The 27,312-nt window shown below is 45.3% G+C and overlaps 1 protein-coding gene across 2 annotated transcripts in view; it reads right to left on the bottom strand.

The window, feature by feature from the left end:
- RILPL1 (Rab interacting lysosomal protein like 1) overlaps nt 1-20,520 on the bottom strand; it is a 35,930-nt gene extending 15,410 nt beyond the window's left edge. The window contains exons 1-4 of one of the 2 annotated variants that reach the window (XM_083476464.1): nt 19,799-20,520; nt 14,547-14,697; nt 7,846-7,964; nt 7,026-7,244 (exon numbers count right to left, since the gene is read on the bottom strand). In XM_083476464.1, coding sequence (XP_083332590.1) covers nt 7,026-7,244; nt 7,846-7,964; nt 14,547-14,697; nt 19,799-20,098 — 789 coding nt within the window. In that variant the 5' untranslated portion in view covers nt 20,099-20,520. The remainder of the gene's footprint in view (nt 1-7,025; nt 7,245-7,845; nt 7,965-14,546; nt 14,698-19,798) is intronic. The other variant, XM_083476463.1, reaches the window with a different exon arrangement.
- Between the last annotated feature and the right edge of the window lie 6,792 nt (nt 20,521-27,312).

Below are 27,312 nucleotides of genomic sequence, written 5' to 3'. Positions count from 1 at the left end.
GCGTTTAATCTTAAAAACAAACAGCCAAGGCTCAAAAAGGAGGCAGCCAATGACAATGGTACTGGCTGTAGAGAGCGTGTGGTAATGTCATCTCTCTGCCAGGGTCTATTATACTCAGAGAAAGCTGGGAGCAGCTCTAAGGAGAGAAAAGAGGCAACATCACCATAAACCAACAGACTACAGAACAGCAGAAGAAAGCAACCATTCCTTCTAAGGGTCTGTGCACAGACCTGGCGCCTGGCTGTGGAAAACTGGGTACAGAAGCCAAATCTCCACCACCATCTGAATGAACAAAAAGCCAGTCAGATGATAATGATAACTTAAATTATTAATTATGACATTGATGCATTTATTAATATTTATTATTCATAATAAATGTCATATTTGTTTATTTAACAATTTTTATATATTGCTTAATCAACAGAAACCTCCAAGAATTTAAAATAAAGCAGTACTGGATAAGTAAATACTGTACCCAGAAAGTATAGACTATATAATCCGCTTTCCATAGAACTGTAGTGTTGGAAGGGACCACGAGAGTTATATAGTTCAAACCCCTGAAAGGCAGGAATCATTTTGCCCAACGTGGGGCTTGAACCCACAACTCTGAGATTAACAGTTTTATACTCCATCAACTGAACTATCCCAGGCCAGAATAGCAGTCACAAGACATTTAAAATATCCATTTCACAACAATCCTAAAATACTAAAAGCCAGCACAACACATATACACCTAAACAATTCCCAGCGCACACCAACCAATCTGTAACACCAAACCAGCAACCAAAACCTGCAATCTGTCAAGGACGCCCACTCTACTCCTCAGCTTGGGAGAGATTCAAATTATCTCCTTGTGTTAAAAGAATTCTAAGGTCTCAAATATAGAATAAATATTTATAAATGCACACATATCTGTTAAGTTGTGGGTGAACATATCAGACGACACAGCGATTCTCCAAACATCTCTTGTTTATTCACAGGTCAGAACAGAACTGAAGTGAAGGGTTCAGCCAGCCTGCTTATATAGGGCTCCAGTACAACATAACTGTAACAACTTTCTGTAACTACCCAATCACTGAACGTCACTTTCGATCCTTTATTTGCATATGTGGACCTGAACTATCTACAGTATCCCCCAGCTGGCCCAGGGTGAGAACTTCAGTACATAACATAAACCATGTGTCTGAAATAGTATGAAATAGCAATCCTGAAGCACTTTTGACTCTCCCAGTGACCTCAAATATTGCTCCGAAGTAAAGGAAACAAATGATGAAAGCTTTCCCGTTGTCTTATTGCTTACAAATTTTCCAGGAACTAAAGTATTAACCATCACAAAAGAATGGCCAGGCTGCCCAGACAATGCAATCTGCGACTATTATTAGGTATCCGGGCAGACGGATTTCTACTGTAGACCCGCCTCCTATGATGTATGTATGATGATTTTGGGGTGGTCTTTGGCTAAGGGGGTTGGGCAATGTCAAAAGTCTTTAAGGTTTCTGCACACTTTTGTTCAGGGTCTCTTCCTCCTTGGAAGGAGGGGAGGAAACTCTGTTGCAACAGAAAAATAAATGTCTGCCTTGCTTTCCCCTGGATTCTGCCACCACCCATTCTTCTCTGACCGATCATGGACTTAGGGGACTCAGAGTCCCATGGGGAGTTGCGCAGCAAAAGTCAAACCCGAATTTTTACATCAGTTGCATGTTCACATTCTGTTTTGGGAAACGAATCTCACATTTCTTTCCATATCTTCTTCCTTGGCGCACAGTGTAAAGTATTTTATTTTAAAAGCTATATTCAGAGCCAGATTTAGAAGCAGACAACCCAGACGCCAACTGCCTGAGGCACCAGGCTCTGGAGTGCAGTACAGTAGTGTCTGAGAGAGGGCATTTATTTAGCTACTCTTAACTGCTGAAATGCGAAAGGCTGGGCTGGATGAATCCCAAGCCGGAATTAAGATCGCCGGAAGAAATATCAACAACCTCAGATATGCAGATGACACAACCTTGATGGCAGAAAGTGAGGATGAATTAAAGAACCTTTTAATGAGGGTGAAAGAGGAGAACGCAAAATATGGTCTGAAGCTCAACATCAAAAAAACGAAGATCGTGGCCACTGGTCCCATCACCTCCTGGCAAATAGAAAGGGAAGAAATGGAGGCAGTGAGAGATGTATCAAATGTATCCATTCTGAAGGAAACCAGCCCTGAGTGCTCACTGGAAGGACAGATCCTGAAGCTGAGGCTCCAAGACTTTGGCCACCTCATGAGAAGAGAAGACTCCCTGGAAAAGACCCTGATGTTGGGAAAGATGGAGGGCACAAGGAGAAGGGGACGACAGAGGACAAGATGGTGGGACAGTGCTCTCGAAGCTACCAGCATGAGTTTGACCAAACTGCAGGAGACAGTGGAAGACAGGAGTGCCTGGCGTGCTCTGGTCCAGGGGGTCACGAAGAGTCGGACACGACTAAACGACTAAACAAACTGCTGAAATAAATGCAAACAGTACAAACAGTTCAGGCCCACTTGTAAAGCTGGCAACCCTCAAGCTGTACAGAGAGTTTGTATGAATGCTAGGTTTTTTTTTGCTTAGTTTGCAGGAAAGAGGCACAGCTCAGCAGTTCAAGCATCTGATTTGCATGCAGAAGCTCCTAGTTTCAACCCCCAAGATATCCAGGTATGACTTGGAGAGAGCCCTGCCTGAAATGCTGACGAACTGGGGGAATCTAAACAACACTGACCTAGATCAGGGTAGTCCGGCCCACGAGACCTTTCTTGGCGACCCCTAGCAACATTCATGAACCATCTTGAAGCCTTAAAATTTTATTTTTTGTGTCATGCATCGTTAACAAAAGCACATTCATCTGCCTGTGTACAGTGGTGCCCCGCAAGAAGAATGCCTCGCAAGACGGAAAACTCGCTAGACGAAAGAGTTTTCCGTTTTGAAGGTGCTTCGCAAAACGAATTTCCTATGGGCTTGCTTCGCAAGACGACAATGTCTTGCGAGTTCCTGCTTTTCCCCCCTCCCCCCCTTTTTCTAAGCCGCTAAGCCGCTTATCAGCTGATCCGATCAGCAGATAAGCCGCTAAAAGCCGCTAATAGCGCTAATCTGTCAATGGGCTTGCTTCGCAAGACGAAAAAACCGCTAGACGAAGAGAATCACAGAACGGGTTCTTTTCGTCTTGCAAGGCACCACTATATTACATTTGTTTAATAATTAAAAATATTAAATCTATTAGTTCCATATTCAACTATATATATTTAATTAAGTGCCGTATTTTTCACTCTAAGACACACCTAGTTTTTGGAGGAGGAAAACAAGAGAGAAAAAATTCTGAATCTCAGAAGCCGGAACAGCAAGAGGGATCGCTGCGCAGTGAAAGCAGCAATCCCTTTTGCTGTTCTGGCTTCTGGGATAGCTGCGCAGCCTGCATTCGCTTCATAAGACGCACACACATTTCCCCTTACTTTTTAGGAGGGAAAAAGTGAGTCTTATAGAGCAAAAAATACGGTATATTAATTGTGTATATTAAAGGTAAAGGTAAAGGGACCCCTGACAGTTAAGTCCAGTCACAAACGACTCTGGGGTTGCGGCACTAATTTTGCTTAACAGGACAAGGGAGCCGACGTTTGCCTGCTCCACAGACAGTTTTTCCGGGTCATGTGGCCAGCATGAGTAAGCGGCTTCTGGCGAAGCCAGAGCAGCACACGGAAATGCCGTTTACCTTCTTGCCGGAGAGGTACCTATTAATCTACTTGCACTTTTTGGCGTCCTTTCGAACTGCTAGGTGGGCAGGAGCAGGGACCGAGCAATGAGAGCTCACCCCGTCATGGGGATTTGAACTGCCAACCTTTTGATCAGCAAGCCCAAGGCTCAGTGGTTTAGACCACAGAGCCACCCACGTCCCTCAGTAGTGTATATTAATATTAAATATACTGCAAACACTAATTTATGATATGGAAATTTAATTCAGCATGTAGCCCACGGGTTCTGTGTCGAAGGACTCTTGCAACCCACTTGGTATGGAAATCTGGACCGCATGATCTAGATGGACCAATGGTTTGGCTCCCTCTAAAACAGATTTCTCGCTCTAAAGTTTACAGCACCAACACAAATTTAATGAATGGCATGGATGAGGCCACTTGTGGCAAAGGAAGTAAAGTAAAAAAATATAGAAAAGTAGCAGTTGGGGCAGTGATAATCTTCCTTACCACTTCCATGAGAGGTTTAAAACTGTGATCCTTCATTTTATTTTGTTTTGATAAACCCATAGCACAAAAATGCTGCCAGTTTGAGAATATCCCAGTTTCATGGCATCATTCTAGATTTAATACTGACTACATACTCACGAAGGGACAAAATGGTTGATGGTTTCCTGTTGGCCAAACAGCAAATTTAATTGAATGACTGGAATGTGAACATTTTCTAGAGCAGGCATCGGCAACCTGCAGCCCATGGGCCAGAAGCGGCCCGCAGAGGCCATTTAACCGGCCATGAGCCTCCCCAGAACTGAGCCACCCGCTCAGCAAGTTCTTGTGCTGCAACCGGCACAGCGCAGCGCCTCATTTCCGCGGCGTCAGAAATTGTGTCTGCGTATGAGCAGACTCTCGCAGATGCTAGAAATTGTAGGCACACGCGCTCACTATCCGGCCCACAGAGGGGGCTCTGTGGGACTAATCTGACCCAGGCAAGGTAAACCTTGCCGACCCCTGTTCTAGAGAGTACAATGAATGAAGCAGTAGTCAGGAATATATATATATATAACCTCTTTGTACAGTGGTACCTCAGGTTAAGTACTTAATTCATTCCGGAGGTCCATTCTTAACCTGAAACTGTTCTTAACCTGAAGCACCACTTTAGCTAATGGGGCCTCCCGCTGCCGCACGATTTCTGTTCTCATCCTGAAGCAAAGTTCTTAACCTGAAGCACTATTTCTGGGTTAGTGGAGTCTGTAACCTGAAGCGTATGTAACATGAGGTACCACTGTATTATCACATGACTAGTAGTTGGGAATATAGTCATATACGGAATACTGTGTCTCAAAATGATGCATGTCTAAAAAGTGTGTCACCAACATGAAAAGTTTGGAAAGTTTTGCTGGACACTGTATGGTTTTAGTCAAAGAATCATGTAACCAACCACTCCAGCTCTGTTAGCAATGTAATATTTCCTTCCAAAGTCACTTTTTCTGCAAAGCCACTTTATTTTGGAAAAAAAGTTTCATATTCTAAGCTCCCCTCAGGTATAAAAGAATGAACCTCCTGAGTTATTAGGGGGAGTAGGGGGACAGGCTGTGTCTAAGCAAGGAATCCTTCATGTATCACAGAATCCAGTGCTTGGTGTTACATATGATACCTTAAGAAGTCTTGTATTTTGTTTTTAAAAAGATGTATGTGGGCTGTTTCTTTTAAAATACCAAGCTCCTAGTCCTCACTATTATGCTGACAACTTCCCTCGCACTCATTCTTATACATCGCCTACTTCCTTGTTAGGAAAGTAAAAAAGAAATATTTGCATACATGAAAACACAAACAGAATTATGCATTAATATTTAAATTTGTTCTGCACCCGCAATTTGAAAATCCATTGAGGAATTGGTACTGGGAGCCCTTCATGGCATTTACTTCTGCTTCACTCTCAGCTTTTGAGCCTCGGCCATAAACATGAGAGGCAGACAATAGTCCTCAATCTCCATAGCAGTGTAGAAGGTCAAATGTTTCAGATGAACTCATGCATTAAAGAAACTAAAATTGCACTGCAATGGTGGTGGGGGAAGGGAACATTGGATATGATATTGGCTCATGGGACACAATCTTAAAATAGATCCCAGAGTCGCCTCTGCATTTCATCCACCCCTCCAAAATAAAAATCAATTAGCCGTTCAAGTGAAATGTTAAGAATTCAAACTATTTCGAATACAGCCTGGGGAACCTGCAGTTTTCCAGATGTTGCTGGACCACAAATCCCATCATTCCTCAGCACTGGTCATGCTGCTCAGGGCTGATGGGAGCTGCAATCCAACAACATCTGGAGAGCCACAGGTTCTCCACCCCTGCCCTCCAGGATCAGATAAAAAGGTCTACCACCCAGCTGCCAGCTTCTCACTGTGGCAAAAAAAATGCCTCCAGGAAGCCCCCCAGGAGGGCATACAGACAATAGCCCTTGCCACTGTCCCCCACCCAGGCATAGGAAATATGCCGTGTATGATTTTGGGGGATACATCTATCCGCTGTGAGTTTGCCACACCTACTTGCCTACTCAGAGCTGAGCTGCCGCCACCCGCCCCCAAGTTCAAAGGGATTTACTCCGGATAATTAAAGGTTTAATTACGCATTATATGGAGGAGAGAAGAAACATTGTGGTACATCTGCAGCAGCACAACCAGACGCCTTCATCTGCCCCAGCTGCAACAAAACAGGTGTCTTCTGTATTGGTTTCTACAGCCACAGCGGACGCTGCCACCTTCCAACCGTTCAACTTCACCCCCAAAGGCGTCCTCCCCTCCACTGTCTCCCAAGACAGACAGATGCCAACAATTAGGGAAACCATGACGATTGAAGTGGTATGAAACCAACACACATGCAAATACATCATAAAGGTAAAGGTAAAGGGACCCCTGACCATTAGGTCCACTCGTGACCGACTCTGGGGTTGCGGCGCTCATCTCACTTTACTGGCCGAGGGAGCTGGTGTACAGCTTCCGGGTCATGTGGCCAGCAGGACTAAGCCACTTCTGGCAAACCAGAGCAGCGCACGGAAACGCCATTTACCTTCCCGCCGGAGTGGTACCTATTTATCTACTTGCACTTTGACGTGCTTTCGAACTCCTAGGTTGGCAGGAGCAGGGACAGAGCAACGGGAGCTCCCCCCGTCACGGGGATTCGAACAGCCGACCTTCTGATCAGCAAGTCCTAGGCTCTGTGGTTTAACCCACAGCGCCACCCGCGTCCCTTAAATACATCATACTTATGTTTATATATGCACTGTATAATATTATATATATTTTATGGAGACAAAACCAGGGCTTACCTGGATTTCTTCTCCATTTTGACTCGGCTCTCCCTGCAGTTTTTCTCGGAGCTTTCCGAGCTCAGCCCTCAGGGCTCCCATCTCCTGCTCCTTGGTCTGGAGGTAGGCCTCCAACTCTACTTTCTGCTCAATCAGAGCTTTTCCCTGAGCCTCCACAACCGTGATTCTGTGGCGAAGGTCGTGGTTGATTTTCATTAACCTGTTTTGCTGTTGCTGAAGCTGTGAGAGAAAAGAAAGGAGGGAGGGAGGGAGGAAACTGATAAATTGCTGCAATTATGGCCCCATCTACACTATACAATATAGAGTAGTATCATTTATTTTAAGCAGTTGTTGCTTCGCCCAAAGAATCCTTGGGAAGTGTCAAGAGTGCTGGGACTTGCTGGGACCCCTATTCCTTTCACAGAGCTACAGTTTCCAGAGTGGTGTAACGATCCCTCTTGCCAGGAAACTGAGAATTTTAGCTTTAATTTAGTACTCCCACATCCCTCCCTGTCCTCCGTTCAGGAAAGCAAGAAACATTAGCAGACACATTCTAGCCAAGGAGGGTGCAGTGAAGAGCTGGTAAAGGGGTTGGGTCAGAGGAGAAGATGTATGGGCTTCAAGGGTCAGACAAAGAGGCCTAGAGGGCCGCATTCTGCCCCTGGGGCTGAGTTTCTCCATCCCTTTTGAACACAGGAGCACCGTTATCTACTAATAGGGATAAGCTGGCCTCTGTGAATTTGCTACATATCAAAATAAATGGATTTAGATATTGGGGCCTTTTAAAAAGTTACTTGGCAGTACTTTGGCATTTATCCCTAAAGGGATGAAAGAGACTTACAGCTTCTACATCCTCATTTTTAAGACCAAGTTCACGGTCCTTTGCTCTGATTTCATCCCTTTGTTTATCTACTACTTCCTTCAGTTTTTTCATCACTTGCCTTTCCCTTTCAGACATTCCTGGAAAAAAAGAGAGAAAGAGTGATAGGAGGCTCCAGTTGCAATACTGTTTCTGTTAAGTAAACATAATTGGTTGTTGAACATACATAACTAAGGTAAACATTTTTTTTTTCTGGCAGGGCTCCTGCACTTTTTATCAACTACATGACAGGCAGAAATTCATCAGGTTAGGGCCATCCAATAGGGCAGGGATGGGAAACCTTTGGCCCTCCAGATGTTGACGAACACTAATTCACATCAGCCTCAGCTAGTTTGGTCAATGGTGAGAGATGATGTGAGCTGTAGCCAAGCAGGATCTGGAGGATAGCCAATGTCGTGCCCTCCAGATGATATTGACTACAACTCCCATCAGCCTCATGCAGCATGGAGGTCAGGGATGATGGGAGTTGTAGTCCCATCATACCTACTACTCATTCAGCCTTTAGACAACAAAACCATAAGAGAAATAACCACCAAACACTGGCAATTCCAATATATTAAGCACATAAAAAGTATAAAAGACTCAGTAGCCGCCATTAAGTAAAATTAAGTAGTTTTAAATTTGACTTTTAAAATCTTGGCTACTAGCCATGGCTATTCTGCCTCCATAGAGACCGCAATGCCTCTGAATACCAGCTGCTGGAAACCACAGGAGGGGAGAGGGCTTTTGGGCCTGAATCCTGCTTGCTAGTTTCCCATAAGCATCTGGTTGGCCATTGTGAGAACAAGATATAAGGCCAGATGGGCCATTGGTCTGGTCCAGCAGCCTTTTCTCATGTTCTTGAGGGGGAATGGCATGGAGTAGGAAACTATCATAGCTGTTGGTACCCTGAACAGAAGCACTCCGCACTGCAACATCTGCCTGCAGGTCCCATGTGTAGCAGTACCTCTCTTCCATTACTAAGCTTATTTGCTTCTCAGCCAATATTAACGACTACAGGGATTTGCAGATGGCTTCCAAACTGACTACCTAGTTTTTAAAAAGTGTTAGGGCTTAGAAAAATAACCCTAAGGGCATAGTTTAAGCGTGCCCCCCTAATTCTTCCAACCATTAAGAAAAAATCTCTATTTTAAGTTCTCTGCATTGCAAGATTTTCTTAATTTTGTTCCTCCCATTTTGGTTTCTGTTGGGGAGGGTGGCATATGCGTAATCAGACTCCCAGTACCTTTCTAAAATTTCCAAGCAACAAGCTAAATCATATCCTGAACCCAAACTAGGGATGTCTCTACAAAAAAATAAGTCTCACCACTGAGATTGTTTCTTCCTCTCTGCAGCTCTGCTGTGTGAAATCTGGGGTGGACCTTAAGGATTCTCTAAGCAGGTGACTCCACCCCCCACATCAAAAGGATGCTCAGAAAGCACCTGTGGTAATGAAGAGCCCTCAAGGCAAGTAGCCTCTCCAATTCTGGAAGCTGCATTACTTGCTGAGCTTCTGGTGTGGTTCCTGCTAAATTCTGCTAAGGTTGCATATTTTGCTGCCTAGAAAAAGATCAGAAACCTGCTTGCTTTGATCAGATTTACTCATTTATTCTTGGCACTAGATTAAAATGTTTTTCCCCCACACATCTGAGCATTACTTTTTACTTGCAATAATTATTATTGTGTGTATGTAGGTATGTTTTGTGAATACACATCCCTTTTGGGGCTATATGTGGTAGTTAGGGGATGGAGAGATCGCTTTTATGGTCTGATTGCTTCAAATTGTGCTTTGCTCTCTCTCTCTCTCTCTCTCTCTCTCTCTCTCTCACACACACACACACACTTATTTGTAAGCCATTTTAAAACACTTATTTAAAGCAACTAATAAATACTATTTAGTATGTAACCCTAATTAATTCTAAATGTTGATTCAGCACAGATGTACAGAATGGCATTGTGATCAATGCTGCTCTGCACCTGATCCTATACTCATTTGTTTAGCAGTAAATACCATAGGCTTACAATTTGTTTCCAAGGAAGGGTGTGCTGTAGGACCGCTTATAGCTCGGTCACCTGCTTCTATGCATTTTTATTCAGAAGCCAGTCCCATTGAGTTGAGTGAGGTGGACTCTTCAGAACGGTAGCCTTTCATTTCACTCCCTTTCCTAATCGTGGTTGGTAACGGATTCATTGAATTTTCACCTCTTCATACAAATAATATGTCCAGGGCAGCTTATAGCTCAATAAGAAACAAGACATTCCCTGCCCTCAGGCTTCCTAATCTAACAAGACATGACACAAAAGGAAATGGGTGGGGAGGAAAGAGGAAATAACCAAACTCAGGCATCAGTTGCAAGTTCTTTTAAAATAGCCTAAGATGGAGAAAAGCCGTATTTTAGTGGCGGAGTACAACATTTGCAGGGATGCGGATGGCGCTGTGGGTTAAACCACAGAGCCTAGGACTTGCCAATCAGAAGGTTGGCTGTTCGAATCCCCGCGACGGGGTGAGCTCCCGTTGCTCAGTCCTTGCTCCTGCCAACCTAGCAGCTTGAAAGCAATTCAAAGTGCAAGTAGATAAATAGGTACCACTCTGGCGGGAAGGTAAACGGCATTTCCGTGCGCTGCTCTGGTTCACCAGAAGCCGCTTAGTCCTGCTGGCCACATGACCCGGAAGCTGTACGCCGGCTCCCTCGGCCAATAAAGCGAGATGAGTGCCGCAACCCCAGAGTCAGCCAAGACTGGACCTAATGGTCAGGGGTCCCTTTACCTTTACTTACAACATTTGCATGCAGAAGACCCCAGGTTCATTCCCCAGCATCTCTAGGCAAGGCTGAGAAAGACCCCTGGCCTGATTTCCTGGAAAGCTGCTGTCAGTCACTGTAGGTAGAGCCTGGTTCACACATAATCCTTATCTATGAGTTGTCCCACAGAGTATCAAATAAACCATGGCTTGTTCCTTCCAAGTTTGTTTTGTTTTCCAGATGCCCTTGCTTTGTACCTTTGCAGTTTGGCCAACCCACCCCAGGCATTCACCAAACAAACCATGGTTATCGGGTTAGCATACTTAAAAGCAAACCAAGGTTTGTAAGCCACCAACAAACCATAGTGCTGGATTGTGGTTTGTTGGCAGCGAACACAACATAAACTGGTGGGCTGGGTTTATGCATAATGTAGAGTCAAGGCATAGTTTAATAAACAACAATGCATAGGATTGCAGCTTAAATGTTCTGAGACATTTCATGGACTGATGACACAGTTCTCAGCATGGCTCCCTACAAATATGCCCTATTGAATTCAGTGGGTCTTGCTCTCAGGTAAGTGGGGATAGGCTTGCAGCTTGCCTCAAAGATTGAGAACAGAGGCTTACGACTCCATCAACCCCAGCTAGCATCCCTAGTGAATCAGAACTGATGGGACATTGTGCTCTTATGAGAGCTTGCTTCATCCGGCCAAGGCCCCACTAGTCCAGCATCGTGTTCTCACGTAGCCCAACCAGATGCCTATGGGAACCCCCAAGAAGGAACTCAGCGCAACAGCCCTCTCCCACTCCTGTGTTTCCCAGCAACTGGTGTTCAGAAATATGACTTCCTCCGACCTTGGCAGCACAGCACTGTCATCAAGGCTAGCAGCCATTGATAGCCTTGCCATCCACAAATCTGCCTAATTTCTTTTGGAGCTGTCCACACTGGTGACCATCACTGCCTCCTGTGGGAGGGAGTTCCATAGTTTACGGTGTGACTTCCTTTTCTCTGTCCTGAATCTTCCAACATCCAGCTTCACCGAATGTCCATGAGTTCTTGCGTTTTGAGAGAGGGAGGGAAAACTTCCCTCTGTCTACTTTCTCTGTGCCATGCATCATTTAATACTCTTCTGTCACACTGCCTCTTGCTCACCTTTTCTCCAAATCCCAAATGCTGCAACTTTTCCTCGGAGGGAGTCTCTCCATCCCCTTGATCATTTTGGGGGTTGTTTTCTGACCCTTTCCCAACAATACCCTTTGTGAGGCGAGGTACCCCATACAGTACACAATACCCCAAATGCAGTTGCACTTGTTATTCAACAGCACCGGGGGAGGGGAGTACAGTGGTACCTCGGGTTACATACGCTTCAGGTTACAGACTCCACTAACCCAGAAATAGTACCTCGGGTTAAGAACTTTGCTTCAGGATGAGAACAGAAATCGTGCTCAAGCAGTGCAGTGGAAGCGGGAGGCCCCACTAGCTAAAGTGGTACCTCAGGTTAAGAACAGTTTCAGGTTAAGAACGGACCTCCAGAACAAATTAAGTTCTTAACCAGAGGTACCACTGTACAGGTTCCACCCCACCTGGGCAAAGTGGCTGTTCTCTAGGAGAGATGCAATCATAGAATCACAGAATCATAGAGTTGGAAGAGACCCCAAGGGCCATCAAGTCCAACCCCCTGCCAAGCAGGAAACACCATCAGAGCACTCCTGACATATGGTTGTCAAGCCTCTGCTTAAAGACCTCCAAAGTAGGAGACTCCACCACACTCCTTGGCAGCAAATTCCACCGTCGAACAGCTCTTACTGTCAGGAAGTTCTTCCTAATGTTTAGGTGGAATCTTCTTTCTTGTAGTTTGGATCCATTGCTCCGTGTCCGCTTCTCTGGAGCAGCAGAAAACAACCTTTCTCCCTCCTCTATGTGACATCCTTTTATATATTTGAACATGGCTATCATATCACCTCTTAACCTCCTCTTCTCCAGGCTAAACATGCCCACCTGTGGCCACTGTGGAGGTTCTGTTCTGCTCCTCTGCTGACCTAGATCTTGACAAAGCAGGTGCTGCACCCACTACTTCCCAAGAAGATTCTTTCATATAAAAATAGTTTTATGTGAAACATGACGCTGGCAGCTCAGTTCTGTGGGTGCCGTGCAAAAGACCTGATGGCGCATGACTAATTCCACCTGGGCAAGCTGCACAGGATTCTGCAGGGTTGTCTGGGATTTGTTTACCAAGGGATGTCATGGAGGTAAGACAGGAGCCATCCCCCTCATTTCATGTTTCAGCCCACACATCTACTTCATATTTTGGAAATTTGTTTTGTCTCTTGCTGTGTGTTTTGATATCCTTAATTTATCATAACCAAATTTTGCATGAGGGTTCCTGAAATCAAGAAGCAAGTTTTCATTTATATTTGGATATGATTAGACGTTGCTTTGAATCAAGAGGGCAGACTGAACCTTTCAAAACTTCACTGATTTTAACAACTTATTTCAAAACTGCGGGGGGTGGGTTGTTTCTTAAAATTCCTGAGCAGCACTGGCTATCAGGCTGCTAGTATTTAATATTGGAATCATCCTGGAAACTTTTATTTTTCAAAGCTATTAATGATTAAAAAATAATAATAATTTTCACCCAGTGAATTTGGCTGGCAGTAGATACAGCACTCAGCAAAAACAAGCTGTACTTTACACAACACAGAGTTCATTTATGGCTGGACCGGGAACTGTGCAGCCCTGTAATGTTGCTGGACTACAGCTTCCAACTATTAGCCCTGCTGACTAAGGGACAGATGGGAGTTGTGGCCCTTTGGATGTTGTTAGGCTTCAGGTTCCTCAGCCCTGATTTATGGAATTCGCGGCTACAAAGGCTGGTGGCGCCACTTGCCTTCAAGGCTTCAAGAGCACCAATTGGTGGAAAGGTGGTATAGGAATGTAAACAAACTAATAAAAAAGGACTTGGGCCGCTCCTCCTCAAATCTATCAATTCTCAGCAATGCAATGGAACCTCTGTGGTTGGTGAATAGTGAATTGTGCTTGCTGAGGCACACCAGGAAAAGAAGGGCTGTTGCTTCCATGTCCTGCTTGTGGACTTCTCTGAATTAAGAATTTGACTGGCCACTGTGGGGAGCAGGATTTTGAACCTCAATAGACCTTTGGTCTGATCCAGCAGGCTCTTTTAAAATTCTCCCTCCTCAACAGCACCCAAATTTCTAGTCAACAAAGGCAATTGTTATAAAGCAGAGGTGGGGAACCTGCAGCTCTCCAGATGTTGCTGGATTAAAACTCCCATAATCCTGGACTATTGACCATGCTGGGTGGGATGAATGAGTGTCAGAATCCAACAACATCTGGAGGGCTACAAGCCTCCCTGGTATAATTAAGTGGGTCTGCATGACCAATACTAGCCCCACATGCCAAGAGCTCAAATCCCTTTGTTTCCCCTCCCATATAATTGACTATCTGGCCTGAGTGCATTTAATTACTATAGTTATTACAGGTGATATACAAGGTACTGCAACAAAAGCCATTATTTCCCCATGTACTTCGCTCCTGTGCACCTGAGGTTCTGCACAGTATCCTCTGCCAGCTGAGGCTCAGCAGGTGAGCAAAAAAGAAGGGCCTTTTCAGTTGTGGTGCCAGAATAGCCAATGGTCAGGGCTAATGGGAGTTGCAGTCCAGTACCATGTGGAGTGACACAGGTCCCCCATTCTGGTTTAAAGGTGGTGAAAGTCAAAACCAGGCATTTGAAACGGTCCAGGAAACCAAAAGGAAGCCAGTGAACTTGTCATACAACCGGAGTCACGTGCTCCATACAGACTTATGTCAGTACTTTTTGTCTGACTGCTGCCATCTCCTATACTTTCCCCAACAGTTTCTTACTGAGTTTCAGGTCAAATGAACCCAGTGCTGTCAGCAAGAATCTCTAGCTACCCCACTTGCCTTCATGCTTCTGGAACTCTTCTTCCGAAAAGTTGACGTCCTTGTGGGAGAGGTTGGTCATCAGCTGCTTATTCTCTTCCTGAAGCTGGGCGATTTGGGTGAGGAGATCTTGAGCTTCCCCTCTCCAAACATCTTCCACCAGCTCTAGCTCCTAGAGGGTGAGATTGCATACCATCACTTTCAGGTCCCGGACGATCAAATGTCTCCCGTTCAATGGAAGGGCCAGATCTTGCTAGCTATAGCACCTTTCCATGCAGAAGGTTCCAGGTTCAAAGCCCTGCATGTCCAGGTAGGACTGGCAAAGACTGCCTGTCTAAAACTCTGGAGAAATGCTTCCAGACAGTGTAGCCACCCCCCCCCCATATTATTGGATTACAACTCCCATCAGCCTCAGTTTTCAGGGCTGAAAGTGAGGAATGTTGGAAGCTATAGACCAATATCCTCTGGAGGGTCACAGGTTCTCCACCTTGGTGTAGACAATACTAGGGTTGATGGACCAATGGTATAAGGCTGCTTCCTACATTCCTATTTTCATACGGAGGATCTTGGAGGCACGTGAATCAGCAAATTTTCCTGAGGCTCAACAGAGCTGGCCTTGGTCAATGGCTGAAGACACCACCTCCAAGCTCTGATGTACATTGCCTTTAGTTCCACAACAGAATAAAGATAAGGCATAAATGCAATAAATAAATAAATATGAAAGTTTAAGGAACACAGTAGGAACTTAGATGCCTTATGCCAGATCAGATTGCTGGTCCATCTAGCTCACTAAACTGGTGGAAGCTGTGTCCTTCCAGATCAGCCTCCCCTGACCTGGTGCCCTCTAGATGTTTTGGACTACAGCTCCCATCCGCCACAGTCAGTATGACTAGCAGTCAGGAATGATGGACGTTGTAGTCCAAAGTGTCTGGAGGGTAGCAGGTTGCTCCAGATCTTGTTGGACTCCATCAGCCCCAGCCATCATGACCAATGGCCAGAGGTGATAGACCACCTGTAGACCAACAACAGGCTATCCATACCCTACCAGCAATGACTAGTATTAGACTTTTGCAGTTTTAGACAGGAGTCTTTCACACTTCCTCATGGAGATGCCAGAAACTGGACTTGCAACTTCTCCCTACAAGGCAGCTGCTCTGCTGCTGAACTATGGAGCTATTTCAATTTCCTGAAGACCCTGGTCTGCGCCTGCAGAGTAAACTGACAACCAAGGCTGAGATCCCAGCTCCAGAGGGAGGCTTTGTTAAGGAGAAAACCAGAGAAAGATGCTTGGTGGGGCCTCAGGAAAGGTTTGGGAGAACATATGTTTGCCAGCATTCTTCTCAGCTCTTGCTCCTGCGACTGAAGTCAGCGTGGAGAACCTCTGGCTCTCCAGATGTTGCCCGGCTCCAACTCCCATCAACCCCAGCCAGAATGGCTCAGGAATTATGAGAGTAGCCGGCCAGCAACATATTGAGGGCTGCAAGCTTTACCAAGCAGCTTGTTATATAGACATCAGCAGATGTTGATGTTTACCTCTTTGCTATGAAAAAGCTTTGTTGGTAGATCTCCGCTTCTCTTTAAGGCACAAAGATATGCCACCTTCTGGTCAGCTGGCAACCACACTTGGCAAGCCTAATATAGCTGCTTTCCCACAATGCAATATGATCAGAGAATGTTGGTTTGCTACTGGTTTACGTTTGTATTACTGTCACCTTCCTTAACCCATTTCATCTTATATTATTTTATATATATATATATATATATATATATATATATATATATATATATATTTGCTATATATGTATTATTATATTAAATTTGTATACCACCCTTCATCTGTAGATGAAGGCAGTTCACAGCATAAAAATACAAGACAAAAACACAAAATGCATATTAGAAACAAGAACAAACCAATAACCCCCTCCCCAGCTTTTATCGCAGGAGGAGGTCTTAGTTATTGCTCCTCTAGCCATGCTCCCTTCCCTTCCCACCCCTCTCTTCCGTTATTGCTTTAAAACCTGCTGAGCAGGAAGGAATTTTAAAGCACTTTTTGCAGTGCCAGTAGCAAACAAAGCCCATGAGGAAAGACACCAGCAGGCAGTGGATTGGGGAAAGCCATCTTTCTCTCCTCCCCACCCGCTTCTCCATTCTGAGATTGAAAGCAACACACAAGGGAGGAACTGAGAGGCTGGATTAAGGAGGGAGGGGTGCCTGGTGCAGTTCCCAAAATAGGACACCCACCCCACCAAATGCATGAAATAAGGTACCATAAAAGTAAGTCATGTGGGTTCTTAAAGACTTCCAAATGGATCGCGGCATAAGCTTTGATGGGCTATGAAAAAATATTCTGATCATGTGCAGTTTCAAAACTCTCAGCAAAACGCAAACACATTTTGCCGACCTTGATAAACAAAAATAACTGATCTTGTGTAGTTTTACATTTAACACTCACATAACTCATTGATGTTTTCACTCACTCCCTGCCTTGGGCCAGGCACCAACTCTCAGCCTAACCTACCTTACATGTCTGTTGTGAGGATAAAGGACGACCTGGTGTAATTGCCCCAATGCAATATGGCCTATAGACAGAGCACATGCTAACTACAGGCAAAGCTTTGTTTAAAACAGATGTGAGGAACCTGTGCCCCTTCCAGATGCTGTTGTTCTCTACCTCCCATCATCCAGCACAGCCAATAATCAGCAGTGTTTGGTACTGTAGTCCCCAAAACATCTGGAGGGCCATAAATTCTCCAGGGCTGGCTTGAAATAATTACCCAGAAGACTTAGGGTTCCCTATCCTCTCATTCTTTGCTCTTTCATTGAATGGAAAGTGATCTGGATGAGAAATTTCCCTGGAAGGGTGGCAGCTCTGAGATTATCCTGGGGCTGTTGTTGCCCAAAGCTATACACCCCAATATTTGGAATCAATGAATTCCAGAGAATTACAATTATGCAGTGCCTCTCTGCAACAGTTACCTCCATCCACCAGAGTTGCCCAGCTATTGTTGCACAATTTATTCTGGGCAGAGAGAGGGAGAAGTGAGTCAAAGGCCTGTGATCTTTTTAGTGGCTGGTGACTCTATTTTAGCCTCTCGTTTACCACTTTAATGCACAACCAAATTGGAGGCTGATGTCAGCTCAGAGCATAATTCTAGGAGAACTGAATGGGTACAGTGGATAAATTAATATCTCTAGTTCCCATCCCATATCCTTTCTTATCTCTTCCATCTCTTTTTCCTTCTTCCTAGGGCTCTAACATAGTCCAAGCTCAGCTTGCAGAACCTCAAAGCCCCAGAACTTGTATTTGAAGCCAGGGATCAACTCTAGATTTACTGTAGAGCAACTCTAGAGTAAAAAGTAGGACTCATAAGAAAAACAACTTGAGTGCCTCTTGCCAAGTGCAGAGTACAGAGCTAGGCTGATGGATGCTTAGAATGCTAAACTAAGCCTGGGGAGACCCAAGTTTAAATCCCCACTCAGCCATGAGGCTCACCTTCAGCCCATCACTATTTTTCAGTCTGTCCTTCCTAACAAGGTCATTGTGAGAATAAAATAAGGAGAAACATATATGTGCCAAGAGTTCCTTGAGAGAAAGGTGGGATATAAATGTAATTAATAAAAATAGTAAGAATCTGTTTCATCACCAAATAACCTCTTTTCTGGTTAGAATCAAATGGGATAGGAATTCTGCCTCAATGAGTGCCAGGAGCACCTTAATTTCTAAGACTGCAACTACCGTATTTTTTGCACCATAACACTCACTTTTTTCCTCCTAGAAAGTAAGGGGAAATGTCTGTGCGTGTTATGGAGTGAATGCCTGCGGGTGGCGGGGGGATCTGCTGCAGTCGTGAGCAGAGGATCCATGGTTCCCCTTCCTTCCCTCCTCCATGGTTACAAAGCATGGATCCTCAGGATTTTTGCATTGGGCTACTCCAAACTCACTGTCAGATCACATGTCTGTGGCCACAGCATGAACCACAAAAATCATATATCCACTATTTCGTTTAGATTTTTTTTTTTTTTTTTTTTTTTTGGTTTTCCTCCTCTAAAAACTACATGCGTGTTATGGTCTGGTGTGTGTTATAGAGCGAAAAATACGGTATATCCCCACTTAATTTCAAGAGTTAATCTCATTGGGTACTTGGAGTAACCATGCATAGGCTCAGGCTAGTCAATTTGGGTAAAGTGAATCCCTTTTTATTTTAAATCTGGGCTGCAGATTGTTTTATGCTGCCTCTATGCAAATAGGAATTTCCAATATATTTTTATTGTTCATTGCTGGTTTTAAATAATACTTGTGTGTTTCATATTTTTATTTGTAAGCCACCCAGGCAATTTTTATTGATGAATCAGTGATGTGCTAAGTGGTTCTGAGGCAGAAGTTTATCTGGAAGCTTTTAACCTGAATTGTATCCAGATATGTTTGGTTGGTTGTTTTAAAGATTTATATCCCACCTTTCACTTGAATGATGTTCAACTGTATGGACAGGGTGGCTAGTCAATGGCGATGGAGTGGCATTCTGCCCATGTTCAGAGACTCGCCTCATGTCAGACATATTATTCCACAGCAGGAGAGGGAGACCTTTTTTCAGCCTGAGGTCCATATTTGCTTCTGGACAACCTTTTTGAGGGCCACATATGTTGCCTTTGTATAAGCACGGAAAGCTAATTTCTACACACACTCTTCTCTGTCCACCATCCCGGTAAGCAAAAGCCATTGCCAGCGTTAAAGGACACTTTCCAGCAAGGCAAAATATTTTGAGGGCAAAATAGGGTCCTGGGGGGAGAGAGTGTGTGGTTTAGAGAGAGTTCTGGGGGCCTGACAGAGAGGCCCGAGGGGCCACATTTCATCCACCCCTCTTTAGGAGTAAACCCCAGGAGTAAGTTACAGGGAAGGGAGGGGCTCAAAGGCTTCCTCGGGGCTGGGCGACTTTCCCCCTTTTCCTTTGGGGTCAGCAAATGCTCTGCACGGATTCCACCCACTTCCGTGTAGAGGATCCTCAATCCTACGACGCCCCTTTCCCGCGAGTAAACCCCACCGATCCCAGCAGGACTTCAATTCTGAGGAGTAAAGAGCAGAAAACAAAAGCGAGCCCGCCCGGGCACCCGAGGCGGATGCCGCGAAGTCCTGCGGCACCAGCGCGCCGCGCAGCCGGCCAGAGTTTCCTAAGCAGCCGAGGACCGCGCACGGGAAAGAAGGGCTGCCTTGCCCTGAAAGCGAGCCCCCACTCCCCCCCCCCCGAGAGAAGCCCCGATCCCCGCCGGCGCCCGACCTTCTGGTGCTTCCTCTCCTTCTCGATGCGATCCACCCTCTCGAGGCGGAGGCGGTCGAGCTCCAGGCGCAGCTCCTCCATCTCGGGGTTGAGGTGGTTGCGGCTGACCAGCAGCTCCAGGATCTCCAGCACGCGCACCACTTTGGGCATCAGGCGCCCGATGGCCTCGCAGCCGTGCTGGTCGATGAGCCGCTCGAACTCCTGGCCCACCGCCGAGGCGATGTCGTACACGTCCATCACCGTCAGCTCGGCCACGTTCTTCTCCAGCGCCGGCGAGCCCAGGCCGGAGACGCCGTCCATGGCTGCGCCTGCCCCCGCTTGCCCGGCCCAGGCGGCGGCCAGCCAGCCTCGCGGGGCACCGGAGCGGCCTTTCCCCAGAACCAGAGAGCCGAGCAACTTGCAAACTTCTCTGGCTTCGCGCCGCGGCAAAACTTAGCTAGAGGCTGCAGCTCGGCGCTGGACACCCGCGGCCGACCCCGACTCCGGCCCCTCCGGAGGTCCGGTGGGCATCCTGGGAAGAAGACGGAGGGGGCGAGGAGCAAATCTCGGTCGCCGCCGAGCCCCAGACCCCTCCTCCGCCTCCTCCCTCCGCTCCCTTCCAATATAAACTTGAGCTTGTGATCAGGCCGAGGCGGAGGGAGGAGGAGGAGGAGGAGGGTCCACGAGGCTGCCCAGGACGCAGGCCCGCCCCCGCCCCATCCAGGCTGGGAAGAACAGCTGGGCTGGATCCGGGAGCAGCTCTGCGAGGGGATCGGGAATGGCAGCGCCGGAGGATGCGCCAGCCCAGCTCCCCAGGATGGGTTTCCCCGGCTCCTTGGTTTGGCTGAAGCAGCGGCGCGGGGCGGCCCGCCAGGTGTTGCCCGGGGGGGAATCCTCCCGGATGTTCCAAGGAAGCTGAACGTGGGAAGATCCCGGGCAGAAAGCGGCTCTTCATCACCCAGGAGCCGGAGGCGGGCGCCTTCCTGGGCAGCTTTACAAGAGGAGCGGACGGATTCACGGAGGACAAGGCTCTCAGGGGCTGCAGGTCGGAGACAGTTTGCCTCTGAATCCCAGGGAGGCAAAGGGCTGCTGCGCTCAGGTCCAGCTTCTTCCCGGCTTCCCACAGGCTGCTGAGAGAAAAGGATGCGGATCCAGCCAGCTGTTGCCTTCTTGATTCCCATTGTCCTTGGCTGGGTGGGAAAGAAAAGAGCTGGGCCCCCACAACATCTGGAATGGGCTTCCCCGACCTGGCACCCTCAATAAATTTTGGACTACACGCCCTTCACGATGCTCGGTTTCATCTTGATTTGTTTGCATGGAGATCAGACAATCCCAGACTGCTCTGATTCATTTGTGGGGAAGTTAGATAACAGTTGAGCCAAAGCATCACCCCACCCTTCCCACTGCATTCCCCTTCACTTTCTTTACCGCGAAAAGTCTGGTGTTTTGGGAAAGCGAGTTTGTTGGGCAGGAGCTTCCAACTATAATTGCCCAGCTGACTTTGACAGGTTGTGATCTGCATCCTGCCTGAAAATAGAGTCAAGCTGGAAGAACCACATGGCCTCCATCCCTATTCCTGATTGCTGGCTATACTTGCTGGTGAGAGTTGTTTACCAAAATATATGGAAGGCACCAGGCTGGGGAAGGCTGATCTGGAGCATAGCTGTCAACTTTTCCCTTTTCTTGCGAGGAATCCTATTCTGAATAAGGGAATTTCACTTTAAAAAAGGGAAACATTGACAGCTATGAACTGGAGGGACACAGGGTCCTTCTTCCTCTGGTGTAGACAGAGCTGAGTTAGATGGACCAGCAGTCTGGCTTCCAACATTTGGAGGACACTGTGTTGGCTGTCCTTGATTTGAAACATCTGCAGCCTGCTTTAAAAAGCTCAAGGAAGCTAATAACAACAGGTAATGCTTCTGATGAAGCAGAGGCCAATCCAATAAAGTGTTGGTTGTGTCAGATTGTTGTCACACGAACACTCTGACACCACTTTAACAGCATGGCTCCCCACCACCACCAATCCTGGGAACTCTAGTTTCTTAAGGATGCTGAGAGTTGTTAGGACGCCCTCAAGGAACTACAGTTTCCAGGATTCTTGTGGGAAGCCATGCCTGTTAAAAGTCATACAAGAGTGCTTTCAATGTATGGTGTGAGTGACCTTTGTCTTTAAGGTGCCACCACAAGACACTTGGTTATAAAATGAAGCAAAACCAGGCATTAAACATTTGGGCACCTTAAAGTGTGACAAATTTATTATGGTGTGTAGCCCACTTCATTGGACTTGGACTTCATTGGACTTGATTGTTAGCAAGGTGGGGGTTTTTTGCATCAACTTTCAAGAAAGGCACTTTCATAGCGGAATAAGCTTTCATGAGCTAGAATCAACTTCAACAGATTCATGAAGGATGCTGAAGGTCACACTGATGAAGTGGACTCTGATCCAGGAAAGCTTTGGCCCTCATAAACTTGTTAAGGTACCCCAAGGACCCTGTTGATTTTGCTGCAGTGGGACTGACACAACCCACTAACATTCTGGAAACTGTAACCAGTAAGTTAACAACTGCTTAAAAAACACAAGTGACAAAATGATGAAAAGCAGTAGGCTACACACACACACACACTACAAAGCAGCTATTAAAACAATTCCAGTGCAGTACTAATCATGTGGGGGTGTTTTTTGTTTTTTACTTTTATGTACTTCAAGAATAATATCTAGGTTCAGAATAATAACAGTGCCTTCAGCACTACATATATTTGTCGTTTTTAGTCAGTAACAGTTATTGCAAAGGAGGAGGGGTTGCAATGTATCAAGTAACAATTGAGCAAATAACTATTTCTCCCCATATTACAGCCCCCCCAAAAATAAATATATTTTTTTGTTAGCAATCTATACACAATGACTCCTATGTAATAACACTTCAGCAAAACTCAGGCCAGGAAAACTGTTTACATTACAAAATATAAAAGGATAAGATCATATTAAGCAATCACAATGAGCATAATGGGAATGTGGTACTAAAACATAAATACAGGTGTTAAGCATTCCAAATTCTTACATAGTATGAGAGAGGATGCTGTGAATTGTCTTCCTTATTAATATAACTAATAAAAGAGCTCCAGGTAAATGTGTCTGTCTTTGAAGTGCCACATAAAACTATCATTTTGGGGGTTTCTCCATAAATGTGATATATCATACTTTGTGGTACCAGTATGAAATAGTAGCTTCAGCTGTGTTCCTCCAGGGTTCAGCAACTTTATTAATGTTTAATCAAAAACAAGTCCTATTCAGTTCAGTGGGGTTTATTCCCAGGTAAGGAGTTAGGACATCCAGCAATAGTTGAAGCAGTGATAATAATGATGATAAAACAAACATCATCCACCTTCTCCATGATATGCATACAGTAATTTTATAAACTTCTGCCGTTGCCTTCTATCAAGATGGCTAGGATGGGGAATACACATCTGGAATGCAACACTTGAATGTTATTATTATCAGGCACAAAATGGAAGAGACCTATTCCTAAATCAGTTGTACCCTCTAGTCAAGGAGGCCTTTTCATTCAATTTATGTAAGTTGGAAATGCAGTCATTGACTCAAACATCACTTGTGAAAACAGTCACTGTGTATCACAACCTAGTCAGTCATGGTAAGTGAAATGAGCCAACTTCCCCTGAGCTATTCTAAAATCAACAAATTACATGGCTGAGAAGGCAAGAAAAATACGCCAGTGTGTTTCCATTAGATTCCATAATATATCTATATATCTATATATCTATATATCTATATATCTATCTATATATATATCTATATCACATCCTAGAGATTACCCAGCCTTTGTGCCTTTTAGTAATTTCGCTTTCCCCAGGCAACTTCCTTCACACAACACAGGATAATCTACATCTTGACAGACTAACCTGTTTCAAAAACTCAGGCAGTCTATTAAAATATCAGACCCTTACAAAGATGACAATGAAATGTCCATACAATAACTTGGTGAGACTAGATGTTATTACACCCATTTTACAGATGGAGAAAATAATCTGGAACCCCACCATACATTTAAAGCACTATTCTACCACTTAAACTGTCATGGCTTCCCCACCCCAAAGAATCCTGGGAACTATAGTTTGTTAAGGGTGCTGAGAGTTGTAAGGAGAACCCTAAGCTCAGCAGTTCCCAGAGTTCCCTTGGAAGAATGATTTATTGTTAACCACTCTGGGAACTGTAGCTCTGTTGGGGGAATAAGGATGTTCTAACGATCAGACTACTGGGGGTGTGTCTCACGACAGGTGCACAAGTCTAATCATAGTCCTCTCCGTACTTTAGCGAGTAACCTTTCACCACGTCTTGCTTTGTAGCACTCAACTTCTCCTTCTGCCCCCTGCTTTACCTTGAATACCCACTTCCTTGTAATAGTGTGTGTTGCTCCCAAATGCATGTGGGGACATGCAGTAGCCACTGCAGTGTATTTGGAAAGGCCACCATCTCTCAGCATGCACCTTAGTCATCTCCATATGAGAACTGAACTTTCTCTCAGCAGCTGAGTTCTGTTATAGAGTGTCACTAACACTCTTTACACATGTAATCCCTTCCTTTTCTAGGAGGGTTTGAATGTGGTATGTATTAAACTCATCCCTGTGGTCGCTGACGAAAGTTGTGGGTTTCCTCTGAAACTTGTTGCTCTCCATGGCAAGGTACCAGTATTTTCTGAACATCTCCACTGCTTCGCTTTTCTCATTGAGAACATACACAGCACAGTATCTTGAGAAATCAAACAGTAAGATTAGAATATACTTCTTTTCTTTAGGGAGGGAACTGATGGCATAGCATTGGGGGGCAGCAGGGCTGTGGCCCCGGGTGCACAATTTTGAGGGGGGGGCGAACCAGGTGCCCCCACGCAGGCGCTGGCTTCTGTGTGGATACCCATCCTGCCCAGGAATGATCTGGTGGGCCCCATCCCCAATTCTCTATCCTTCCCTTCCTGCTGCGGGGGGTCTCTGGGCCCCAGTCCCAGCCTGGCCTTGCTGCCATGTCCCCGGCTCCCTCGCTGAATGGAGGGAGGCGGGCAAGGGGTGACCCCAGTGTAGGCTGGCGCTTCTCTCCCTGGGTGTTGGGGGGGGGATTTGCCCGTGAAGGGCCACTTCAACCAACCGGCCTCCCTGCTGTGCAGGTGGGCAGGCGAAGCAGTGTGGCCCTGCTTGGCAGAGGGTTGCTCTGATGGTGACTGTGGCAAGTACTTTGGTCTTCAATTTCTCATAACTCTGTAGTTTCAATTTATCACCCTCTTGTTCCAAAATCTCCCAATATTTTGGCCATTTAGCCTCCATATTGAGTTTTTTCCCAGCTTTAGCCTCCATTGGCGACAGCCATCTTGGAGTTTTATTTTCCAACAAATCTTTATATCTGGTCCAGACATTGTATAATGCTTTCCTAACAATATGATTTTTAAAAGCTTTGTGCGCTTTAACCTTATCATACTATAAATATGCATGCCATCCAAATACATTATTAAAACCTTCCAAGTCCAAGATATCTGTATTCTCGAGGAGCATCCACTCTTTCAACCAGCAAAAAGCTGCTGATTCATAGTAAAGTTTTAAGTCCTGCAGGGCAAATCCCCCTCTTTCCTTTGCATCCGTTAAAATCTTAAATTTTATTCTGGGTTTTTTGCCCTGCCAGACAAATTTCGAAATGTCTTTCTGCCACCTCTTGAAACAGTCCATCTTGTCAAGGATTTGCAATGCTTGAAACAAAAATAACATTCTAGGCAATACATTCATCTTCATAACTGCAATTCGGCCTAACAAGGAAAGCTTCAAATTTGACCATATTTCTAAATCTTTTTAAACTTCTGACCAACATTTCTCGTAATTATCTTTAAACAAATTGAAGGGCCGCATCAACCAACCGACCTCCCCGCTGTGCAGGTGGGCAGGCAGTGCAGTGTGGCCCCGCTTGGCAGGGGGTTGCGCCGGTGGTGACTGTGGCAAGGGCTAGGCTGGCCCAGCAGGTGCAGGCACCTCCAACATGTGTGCACCCCAGGCTCCAGCAAACCACATTATGCTGCTGGAGGGCACTCCCTGGATCCCATACAACACTGTAGACTACATCAAGCACTCTGGTGCTTTTCTGTACATGGAGGAAAAGAACGCATAACACTTTCTTCAGTGATGCAACTTAGAAATTTTATTGTGGCTGGTGAACTCTGGGCTACCTTCACCCCTCTTGCGTTACAATTGTGTTACAATTCCACAATGGCTTTGATCTCTCTGTTGCCAAATCTTCTGTGCCAAACTTCTGGATCTGCTTCATGCTTCTGGCATGAATGTGCCCCATTTGCAGTCTGGAGTTCTGAAAGATTAGTATCATATACGCCATCAATCAAACATGCTTCAGCATATAATTCACCATCTCTGGCTGCCCCGTCAACTTTTCCCTTTTCTTGCGAGGAATCCTATTCGGAATAAGAGAATTTCCCTTAAAAAAGGGAAACATTGACAGCTATGATCTCTGGTCACCTGGCATTTTACATTTTCAAATTGTACAGAGAAATCTATTCTGTCCAAAATGGACACACTAATCATGTTGCGATTCAACTGTAGGACATACAGAACCGGTTCCACAATAGACACCCAGTGAAAATGAAACCTTAATAAAGAAATGGCAGCAGCAGAAAAATCTAGCAGTGTCCATCATTCTGGACAATATTTAGATACTCAAATGGTTCACACTAAGACAGGTGAAACAGCTGCAAGTGCTCTCACTGTGCCTGGGCGAGAGATTTATTTAGATTAAAGCTTGAATCCAAAAAGGACTGTAGCAGTCACGTGATAGACTTCCTATCCATTACTGAAAAGCTAGAACATACTTAATACAAACTGGATGATACATTCCATTATTCCCCTAACTAAAAATCTGGCTTCTAAGCACCTTTTCTATTGGTTGAAATTGTTTTCAGTAAGCTTAGGTAAATTGGGGCTTTCCTCTGCAATGAAACCCTTGCTATCCATCTTAAAATAAAAAATGCCAAAAGTCATACAAAGAAATATTTTTCAAAAAGTACACTAGAAAAAATGGAAAAACCATTACAAAATCCTAAATAAATAAATAAATAAATAGCCTTTCCCCTACTTGCTGGGTTGCACAGGAAGGGTTTTTCTCTGGTGCTGTGAGGCTAAGAAAAAAATCTCTCTTTTGCAGTTTAAAACTCAAGCCTCAAAATCCATTCAAAAGCTGAAAAACTATTTAATATATCTGGAAATTATTCCTAAACTGGGCCCATAACCTTATGATGGAATTAGTAAGAGGATATATTAATTATATTCAATCCTGTACAGACCCATGTATGGTTTGTTTCACTCTTCAAGGGGGTAGAGGGTGGTGATCTGCTTCACACAGCTGAACACTAAAGGTTTAATACCTTTTCCCTGTGCTTCATTTATCTGCCCAAGGATGGGACTTAATACACTGTTACTGGGGCATGTCTGCTCCAGCTGCTGCAAGTAACAGTATCATTAAGGTTTTATGTACC

The sequence above is a fragment of the Podarcis liolepis genome (genome assembly GCF_965112155.1).
Source record: "Podarcis liolepis genome assembly, chromosome: 15".
In the NCBI taxonomy this organism is placed as follows: domain Eukaryota; kingdom Metazoa; phylum Chordata; class Lepidosauria; order Squamata; family Lacertidae; genus Podarcis; species Podarcis liolepis.
The sequence above is the reverse complement of the archived record's forward strand: the minus strand, read 5'-3'. Positions and strand labels throughout refer to the sequence as shown.